This window comes from Octodon degus, unplaced genomic scaffold, assembly GCF_000260255.1.
Source record: "Octodon degus isolate 3935 unplaced genomic scaffold, OctDeg1.0 scaffold00006, whole genome shotgun sequence".
Classification (NCBI taxonomy): domain Eukaryota; kingdom Metazoa; phylum Chordata; class Mammalia; order Rodentia; family Octodontidae; genus Octodon; species Octodon degus.
The window spans coordinates 12487316-12497857 of record NW_004524582.1 but is presented as its reverse complement, the minus strand read 5'-3'; the positions used below and the strand labels follow the sequence as shown (position 1 = coordinate 12497857).

Below are 10542 nucleotides of genomic sequence, written 5' to 3'. Positions count from 1 at the left end.
GAGTGGACAGCAGTGTCATGGAAGAAAAGCCCAAAACCTGCTTGCTGTTCAGAGGGGAGACCCAACTCTGCCACATGTGACTAGGTAACCAGAGGCAGGTGATCCATTTAGAGTCCGCGCTTCCCCTCCTCCTTAAAATTAGAACAACTCTTCCTCCAGTACACTGAAGAACTGCTTATGACAAATGAGCTGAGTGCAAGGGAATGTGGGAAGGTGGCTGGCTCTGCAGAAACGCAAGGTGATCCCATCCCTGCCCGGTGCACAGTGCTCTTCCCTCTAAGCTGACTTAGCCCTGTGAGAGGACGTGCTCCTAAGCCTATGGAGACGGAGACAGATACTGGCTTCCGGGCAGTGGTCTTCAAGCTCAGGGCTATGTGGAGGGCAGAGACCAGGAGCCTCCTCAAGGACAGGCTGAGCAGTGTCCTGCAGTGGGGGGCAGGAAGGAGCAAGGCGGCCCTCCCACCGATCTCCAAGGGCACCTATCCACATGCTTCTCTGCTTTCTGTTCTCATCATTGTTCAGCTGGGGTTTGTGTTCCCCTATTACTGGGAGAGAGCTTCTTGCAGAAGCTGCTGAAGACTTTAGGGAGCCTCAGGATGGGGCAGTAAGATTAATGAAGCGAAGCTCCCGCCTCCTTGTGCCAAGAGCATCTACATTGCTTTGCTAAGTTGGACAGAACAAACACCTCTTCCCAGCCTCTACAAACTGTAGACTTCAGCCTTGCGTGAACTTCTTTTAAAACAGAAAGAAAATCTAATGGTGTCGAGTGTATTACCCCCTCCTCCTGTGCTAACCCCACTGCCACTTCTGGACCCGACAAAGCCCCCGACCCAAGGCAAGAATCCTATTCTTCCTGGTTCTCCAGATTCTAAGCAATGGTTACAGCATGGAGAGTGCAGATGGCCAGCCCCAACTTCCCCCTTTGCACACCACTGAGAAGCTGGAGCATTGCTTCACAGAAGCAGTAGTGTGGGACACCCCCACTGCCTATCCCATAAGCAGCTAGAATCAGGAGCATCATTTTAACCTCGTGCAAGAGCTAGAACTGTTTTAAGGTTCCCTTTCCTGCTTGCCAATTTTCTGTTTGGCCATCCATCCTGTCTAAGGGTCCCAAGCACCAGGAAGAATAGAGTTCCAGCCTCTACAGCTGGAGGGAGGGCAGAGATATCCAGCTTTCAGCCTCCAATGTGAATATGTGAGTGTTTATCAGCAATTCAAGTAAACCCAGAAAGCAAAAGGAAGCAAAGAAAGAGTTTGTGCATTAAAAAAATGAAAACAAACTTTGTTTTGTTTGGTATTTTGTGGAAAAGTTGTAAGCAACCACCCAACTGAGTGTGGGTAAGCGAGCTCAGTAATTTCCCAGTGTGGAAGCCTCCGCCCGAGGTACCAGAAAGTACCCAGAGCGCTGACGGGACACCAACACGTGGTTCTCAGAGTGCTTGCTTTATTGCTTGCTCTGCGTTGTTTAAAGTCAGGAAACAACAAACACATTCACACTTATGGCAAAACAGCTACCTACTTACGATGCGGCCAATAATCATCAAAACAAATAACTACAGTACACACAGTGTGATGGTGCCACTTTCACGGCAAGAAGAAATTTGCAGGGTCACTCCTGAAAGAGCTGCCCCCAGAACATTTACTTCATGTGCCCTGAAAACAACCAGCCATGTAGGCAGAACATCTACTAGGAACCTTCTGCAGAACCAGAGCCGGTGGGCTTCCTCACTGTCAGCCCCAGAGGCTAAGTTTGAACTAGCACACCTGGCCCACTGAGCACAGACACTGTCTGGGACTCAACTCCCTTGGCTCCAGCCATCAGCTGAAAGCCCCGGTCTCTATGGGGTGCCCGGCCACCAATACGTGGTCGTGGGGCAGGTGGTGGGAACCCCTGGTGCTAGGATACCAGAAGAGGAAGCTGTGCCCCCACTGTGAGAAGTCGGGTTTGGGATTTGGTGTGCACAGCACCTTCCGTGCTACCTCAGCAACACCAACCACTCAGTGAAGCAGGACTGCCCTGGGAGGGGGGAGACAGAGAGGTGGGCAGGCTTAGCATGAGTGCCATTCAATTACTTGAAATGTTGAGTTGTCCAGAGGGCAAAGACATGCATAAATCAAAGGGCCACCTCTGGGTTTTAAAGCACATTGTGATCTGTATAAGTAAAGTTCCTTTTGACTCTGTGAAATTTCACTTGAAAAAATCCTACCAAATGCACATCAGATGGAAATACCTGTTCCACCCCTCTGAAGGACAGAATGAAAAGCACCGTCAGTCTTTGGCCTGTCTGCTGGTTACCTACAAACTCAAAGGATAGGTTCGGGGAGGCAGATGAGTCACAGAGTGCATCAAACAGGCACGATGGCTCAGGCCACCTCGAGGGCCAGCTTTGAAGCGCACAGAGAGGGAAACATTCTTTTGTCTCCCTGCCGGGCCCAGAGCCCATGCTGGCCTAGACATGTGTCGCCAGAGTGTTTTCTTTGTGGAAGAGAAAGCAATGTCAAAGATTAAGCCGTTAACACACCCATGATTTATCCACATGAGCTAACCAAAGAGGGAAGACTCTGGTATTACGGAATGTTCTGGAATGTTGGGTTTTACTTTCAGGAATCAGGATGGCTCAGAATAGCACCGCTGAGTGCTCTGAGATTTTTAAACTACTCATCAGCAAATATTTTCAGCTGACTTTAACGGTTCTTACCCAAAAGATTGCTAAAATGGAATGAGGAGGGGCCATAGGTTTGGTTTATTTATTTATGTGTGTATTATTATTTCATTAAAAGAGTTATCCCATCTTATCCATTTTTCTCCTTCCTCATTAAAAAGAAAGAAAAAGCACAGAACTTTCTAGATGGTCAGAGTAAACGCTGCCCTCTTCTCTTGGAAATCACAGGCAACCAGGTGCCTTTTTAAATGATGGAATGGGTGTGGCATGCAGTTAGCCAATAAAAGCAACCCCTGATTAAAATGTGAGTCCTAAAAGTTTGAAAACATCTAACTATTTCCTCAGTGCATTTTAAAGTTAAATTTCAGAGCTCTGAGCCTGGCTCATGTTATTTTATTATTTTATTTCTTCTCGGTCCTCTCTCGGGAGAGCTAATGCTACATGGAGTTTTTAAATGTCACCCATTACACATTCACAAACTTAAGTCAACAATGATGTGTTCAAAAATCTTTGTTTTCCCTTTGAAACTGGATGCAAAAAAGAAATCTCTCCTGTCGGTGGAGACGGCTGTGAAGGAACGCGGGGCCTGCACATAGATCTCCTTGAACTTTTTGAACAACTGCTTCTCTTTATCCCACTGGTATATCTGCGAGAATGTGTAATCACTCCCCAGGGCCAGGTAGTGATTATCTTTAAAAGAAAATGGCTGCAGAGTCATGGCACCCCGGGATGGCAGCGCCTGGACCTCCACGAACTGCTTATTGTTCCACCTCATGACTCGAGAGTCCCCGATGAATCGGGTGAGTGACAGGTACAGGGTGTTCTGCATGCGGAAGCTCTTCACAGCCAGCACGTCCTCCATGTTGGGGATGTCACCATGGGGGACGAACTTCTTGGAGCTCTTATTCCACTGGAGGATGATGGGTACCTGGGAGCGGCTGGACAAGATGAGGTGCGATTTCCCATCAATATCAACAAACTCCGCGTCTGTGTCTCGGAACCACTCGTGCAGGGACTGGTACGAGTAGAAGCCTTTGCTGTTCCATTTGTAGACTGTTGACAGCCCTGCTTTAGAGCTGTCTGCAATGATGAAGAACGTCTCATCATCGATCTGAAACAGCTCAATGTCATTGGGCTTGGAGATGCGAGACACTTCGATGTCCTGGAATTTGACAAACTTGGTCCAGCTCTCATCGTATTTGTAAATGTGAGAGCCGCCGAAGAGCTGGGCCACCACCACAAAGACCTGGTCATCAATGAGGATGGCTTTGCAGCCCACGATGGACTGGCCTGCGCTCCAAGAGAAAGAGATGGGTTAGTGTGGCTGCTGGGGAGAGGGACCTCCACAGTGAAACCAGAACTATCGGTGGCAACAGAAACAGTCTGTCAGCTCCTTGAAACATTAAACAGAATCACCATGTGACCCAGCAGTTCCAATTCCAAGGAACTGTTTCACAATGACTTAAAAACATACCTGTATACTGAAAGCTCAAGTCCCCCAAGGTTCTTACCTTGAACCTAATCTCCAGGTTAGTGATGTTCAGAAAGTGGAATTTTGAGAGGTGACTAGGTCACAAGGGCAGGGCCCCCATGAGTGAGATTAGTGCCCTTTCAAGAGATCCCAGAGAGCTCCTCTGCCCTCACATGGAAAAACTGGGGCCTCACTCCAGACACCGAATCTGCTGATATTTGGCTTTTAGCCTCCAGAACAGTGAGATATAAGCTGTAGTCATTTGTAAGCCATCCTGTCCATGGTATTCAGTTATTGCAGTCCCATGACACACCAAGGCATTTACATTCATGGCATCATTACTCACAATAGCTTCCAGAAGTGGAAGCAACCCACAGGTCCATGGATGGGCAAATGGATAAGGAAAATGTGACCAATACACACACACAAGAGAGAATATTATTGAACCTTGAAAGTGAACAGACTCCTGACACCTGCCAAACAGATGAACCTTCGGGCAATGTGCTAGGTGACATATGCTGCCACACAAAAGGACAAACATCTTCTGTATGATTCTTCTTAGCCAGAAAGTGAAAGGACGGTTGCCAGGGGCTGGTGGAGGGAAGCATGAGGAGTTGCTCCTGAATGGTAAAGACTGAAAAGCATTCTGGAGATTGGGCATGCTACAATACGGCTGTACCTAACATGACCAAACAGTACACTGAAAACAGTTAAGATGGCAAATTTAGGTCATGTGCATTTAACTGTAATTTAAATTTTTTTCAAAAATCTTTAACGAGTGTGTCTCAGTAAACGTTGGCATGAGGTTGTCAGAGCTCTGAGGTCCTCAGAGTCAGGTACATAACTCAGGAAACTGATGACCCTGGAAAGCGTTGGAAAGTCTCTCCGTGTTGGTCAATAAATGTGTGTGAATAAGCTTAGCTGACCTCCCCACAGTGTACATTTATTTCAAAACATTTCCTAGATGAGGAACATAGACAATTTTATTTGCCAATAAATATATATATATTACATATATAATTCATATGCTTAAAAAGAGGAAGCATTTCCTGCTTCCCTATGTAGAACATGATGATGCAGTTACCCAGGTGACTTCTCCTGGGTGGGAGGAGGGTGAAGGGTAAGAGGACAGGGATCAGGGCTCAGCATAAGACAGAAGGAGGCATGAGGGGCTGGGAAGAGGCCTGGCCTGGCTGATTTCAGAATGCCGTTTAACTGGCGTCGCATCACGCGGCTTTGCATTCAAAACCCAGGCAAGCAGCTTGTGAGCTCTGTCCCCACCTCAGGTGACCTGGCTTTCTGTGCCCAAGTCCATCAAAGGACGGATGAAATGGACACTGCTGCCTGCCGACCTCAAAGATTAAATGACGAGTTCGTGGCAGATGTCCTTCTTACCTAGGGCAGCACACAAGGGCTGTTAACAACTGTGGCACCTGTCCTGATCATCCCAGGAGCCTGGCCTGTAGACAGACCAAGAGACTGACCACGGAGACACCTGGCTCAGGAGACAAAACGAAACTCTGCAGGGAAAGGGGTCAGGATTCAGTGGAGACTCTTCCTTGGGTCTCCCATGATAATGCTGTCCCACACTGAACCATGACCCAGCCCACATGACCCAAGACCCCGCCCACTTGAACCAGGTCCCGCCCCACTGTCCCATGCAGGCCAACCAGCAGACAAGAGAACCTCCCACATCTCAAAGACAGCTGGCGTCCATCTACAGAGTCCCATTAAAAGTTATTTCTTCATCCTAGTTTTCTAATTTAGACACAAGTGAGTCGGGTCTGTGAATAACAAGGAAAACCATCCAATATCTGCCCTGAGGATTGACTCCGGAGTAGACCATGGATAGCTGCGGAGTGATACTTCCTTTTGTCTTTCTATTCTGAACTTCTTCCAAAAACCTAACCCCTTTTCTTTGTTTAAAACAAACTATTGTGTTGTGTTTCTGAGTGTAAAAGCGTTAAACATTCACCAAAGCAAAATTGGAAAATAGTAATAGCCGAAACGTACAAAGTGAGTTCCGAGGAAGGCGCACTCCTCTAAGAACTCTTACACGCACTCACGCGCGCCTTTAATCCTACACCAGCGTCCGAGGGCGCCGCGATTCCTGCCTTCGTTTCTGCTTTACGAAAGAGTACACTGAGTGCAGCGCACTTTAGCAACTTAGATGAACTCACACAGCTAGTATTTGTTTATAAACCAAATTAAATATGGTTTGCGGGAGTTTTTTGCTTCTTTTATTGGGGGGGGGGAAGAAGGGTGTTTGTTTTTAGCAGTACTATAATAAAACCCAGAGATGAAGCATCAAGCCACATCTTCAGGCTTTTTTTTTTTTTGCTTTTTTTTTTTTTTTTAATGGGACTTAGCGTATACCCATGCTTTGTAGAATTTCGTGTTTTTCTTTCACCTGACGACTCTGCTGTAAATATTCTTCCCAAGTTATGGAATCTTCCACAACTAGATTCTTTTTTTATCAGTACATTCTATTCTGCTGCATGGGTGGACCATATTTTAATTAACTAATCCCTACTGTTGGAAACTACAGTTTTTCATTATTGTTAAGTAATATGTTTCCTTTAACATGTTGTTAAATAACACGTTTTGAAACCATCTGGCTGCGTTGTTAAATGTAAGAATTGCTGGGGCAAGTTTGCATATTTTTAAGGCTTTTGGACATAAACTGCTAAGCTACTCTTGAAAGGTTGCCAGGACTTCCGCCCTGCCGACCCCAGCTGAGAGCTGTGCTCCTGTCTCTTCCTGAGCGCCTGGCTGCTGCGGAGCCCCGCTGCCCAGGAGGGCCCCCGAGCACGGCTGTCAGAGCCAAGGGCCAGGCAGACAGAATCTCTCTCTTGAAGGTGCTTCCTAATACCCCTGTCCAGGTAAGCATTTTTAGCCTATGAAGTCATCAGTAGCTGCAAAGATCACAGGGCACGTGCATGTGTGTGTGCCCGTGCGCATGTGCATGTGCACGCGTGCGTGTGTGTGTGTGTGTGTGTGTGTTGGAATCCGTACAGCATGCAGAAACCGCAAAGCAAGCAAAGTCAAGTAAAAGCAGGTAAGCTAAGAACAGACGTAGCGAGAGCAAGAAGGAAGAGCTGGCTTTGCCAGGGGCGTGACCACAGGTCTCTCCCCGGTGAAGACAGACTGTCTTCCTGGAGCCCTCTTTCGAGCACTGCCAGGAAGCCCTGCCCTGCCTTGCAGCTCTGCCATTTCCCCCTGGGCCAACAAGGCGACAAGCAAGGAGTGCACAGCCAGGGCAGGGCAGAATCTTCCAGGCCTCCTCCTTCTGGTTGAAGGCAAGTGGCACCGAGGCTGTGCCCTGCTTTATCCCCAAGAGGCCGGCTCTCTTTGATGCCAGGGTCAGCTGTGGGCACCACAGCAGCCTCCCTCCCTTCTCCACCCATGCCTGTGTTGCACATGCCTGCCTCCCTCTGGAGGTCTCCACCAGCTCCTGTGTCTCTGTGTCTATAAAAGCTGTAGAGAGGTTTTGATTGACCCCAAAACATTATATATTTGGGGGACGTAGAGGAGCTACTCCCGTCTATGCCGAGGCTACAGCTACCGTTGCTTGTGGGTTCACTGTGTGCCCAGCACCATGCTATTACACGCACATTACCCTGTGCAATCCGTGCCAGTTGTCCAAGTCTACCTTACAGATGAAATGGAAATTGACACAACTCCCATTCCACAGATGAAAAGAGCTCACCAGATTCAGTACCTCAGCCAGAGTCCCCAGCAAGTAAGAGGGGAGACAGAATACTAAAAAATCAGCCTGATGATGTCCAAGCTTATGAGTTTAGCTATCAAAAAATAAAATAAGTTTAGCTATCATGCTGTTATATTTCAGTTGGGCTTGGCCATGAGAAAGGTTATGGTATGCTTCAGTGAGTACTCCAAGCTCAGAAGATTAATACCTGGAGACAGAAGGGCTAAAGAACCCTAGAGGGGCTGGAGAGATGGCTCAGTAGAATAAGTGCTTCCCTGGCAAGTGCAAGGGTCTGAGTTCAATCCCTGGTTCAGCCAAAATAAATAAATAAATAAATAACCCTAGAAACTAGCAAGGACCATCTGCAACTCTGGCCTTGTCCACAGCCACTCCAATGGCACCAACCATGCCCACCCCAACCACACTGGCCATGCCCACCCCAAACATTGGCCACATCCACTTCAAGGCCACTGACCACACCCACCCAAACACACTGGCCACGCCTACTTCAAGGGCATTGATCTCGCCCTCTGTGACCACATCACCTTCAGGCCCTGTGCCTTGCCTGGATCCTGATCTTGCAATAACCTCTGATGAGGGTTTCCATATCTGCACCCCTCCCCCAGGTCCTGCAAAGGCTGCGCTGTACCCAGTAGCTGCATCCAAGCCAGCCCTGTGGACAACCTCCAGTAGCTTTGCAGAGCACACAGGGCAGATGGCCAGGTCTCCTGAGCAACCCCCCCTCCCCCGCCCCATGATCAGCCTCTGACTGCTGTGACTCTCAACTCTACCTGCTCCCTGGGTCACTCTGCTCACCCAATCCTGCACCATGAGTGCTCCTTACACAGGTGAGGCATCTCCAGCCTCTGGACTTCTGTCTGGAACACCAGCACCCTCCTCTGAATGGAGACCAACCCCAGGCCTGGTCATTTAACTTCGGTGAAGCCAGGAAGGACCTTGACCAAAGGTATGGTCCTCCCATCCACAACTCCCATGTTTCCTCCACCGCAGGTTGCCCACTAGTACTTTCCATGCACCGCAACTATTTCTGTCTTTCTCTACCAACCCCATGGAAGGCAAAGGTTTCTGTGAGACTTTGTTTACTGCTTTGTACCCAGCACCCACAGCACTCCTGGCTCAGATTTAAGTGCCCATGAAACCTTTGTGGATGGCTGGATGGAGGGGTGTACCTGAGGGCCCCCTGTTACAGTTCTTCACAAGGACAGGTAGAAAGTGTCGCCTTCCCTTCCTGGGAAGGGGAGGAGCAAGACAGCCCAGTGACAGGTCACAGGCTCTGAAAGAACAGGGACCTTGATCCCTGTCATTTTGTGCTGGGTGCTTAGAGTCCTTGCCAAGTCACAGAAGGCACATCCACACCCATGTCACAGACAGGATGCCAGGCCAGGGGGCCTCGCACACGTCATAGTACACAGCAGATGGGGCTTGTCTGCTCTGTAGAGCCTGCGCACCTCCCAGCTCTGCAGAAGGGGGCTGTGACTTCCAGGCAAGAAGTCCCTCATCATGGCTCCACAGGCTGGAGTGAGTTGCCAATGACACAAACCTGGACCCAGCACCATGCTGGCCCACTGCATGCACACACTTGGGATTGGGAACTGAGGCAGGAGGATCATAGATTCAAGGTAGGTCTGGGAAGCTAAGAAAGATCCTGTCTCAGAAGAAAAACTCAAAAGAGGCTGGGCTGTAGCTCAATGTTAGAGCACCTGTGGGCTTGATCTGCAGTCCCACAAAAAAGAAAGAAAAGAAGTAAAGCGGGGAAGAAGGAGAGAGGAGGGGGAGGGGAGCAACAGGGCTCCTTGGCACTCCTCATCCTAGAGCACAGTGGCAGCTGCTCCTGCCCTCACCTTGGGGAGGGAGAAGGGACAGGCGAGCCCATGCCTCCCTTCACCATTCCCCAAGGACAGAAAAGTGAAAGCAAAAGATCACTAGGATGTGGAGTCCCTCCTTCACCGCCCTCTTCCTTTACCAGGACTGGGTGTGAGGTCTGAGGCGATAATAGCGAACCTTTAACAGCTTTCAGTAATTACAAACAGCCAATTGAGGCACATGCCATAGGTTCATCACCGCTGTCCTTGGGCCTTGGCTTCCCCAGAGGGTCACTAGAGCCCCTTGGCAGGAGTCTGTACTTCCGAGCAGTCGCTCCTGACAAGATGGGCAGCAACAGAGCGGCTCACCTGAAATGGCATCTTCCAAGCCTCCAGTGTGCGGGTGGAAGCATGAATTGGGCTGGAGAGATAGCTCCGCAGCATAAGTGCCTGCCTGGCAAGTGCAAGGTCCCGAGTTCGATCCCAGGTACTGCATGCCATTAGCAGCTCTTCCCTCCTGGCTGAAATGGGGATCTCGGCTCCCCACCTCATGCCTGAGAGAGCCCAAGGACTTCTACCCAAATACCACACTGCAGACCGACAGGAGCCACAAGAGGAGCTCTCTCTAAGATGGTAATTAGGCTTGGGTGGCACTGTTCATACAGTTAGCATCTGTAGTAAGATTACACTTTGATAACCAAAACATCTTTAAAAGGTTATTTTGATTTTAATTTTTCTCTACTTATTTAAAAAGCAAGCGAACAAGGAAAGGGAAGGCAGGATCTCAAGGTCTAACAAATCAATAGAGGGAAAGGAGATGAGCTAGGAAACATGGCAATGTTAAGCCATGCAGTTATATGTAAAAGATGAGCAAGG

The 10542-nt window shown here is 48.9% G+C and overlaps 1 protein-coding gene across 3 annotated transcripts in view; it reads right to left on the bottom strand.

Annotated features, from left to right (window-relative positions):
- Nucleotides 1-3034: 3034 nt before the first annotated feature.
- The window catches only part of Lgi2 (leucine rich repeat LGI family member 2), a 29241-nt gene continuing 21733 nt past the window's right edge, over nucleotides 3035-10542 (bottom strand). For all 3 annotated transcript variants that reach the window (XM_023699259.1, XM_004624529.2, XM_023699269.1), the window contains exon 8: nucleotides 3035-3953. In XM_023699259.1, coding sequence (XP_023555027.1) covers nucleotides 3136-3953 — 818 coding nt within the window. In that variant the 3' untranslated portion in view covers nucleotides 3035-3135. The remainder of the gene's footprint in view (nucleotides 3954-10542) is intronic.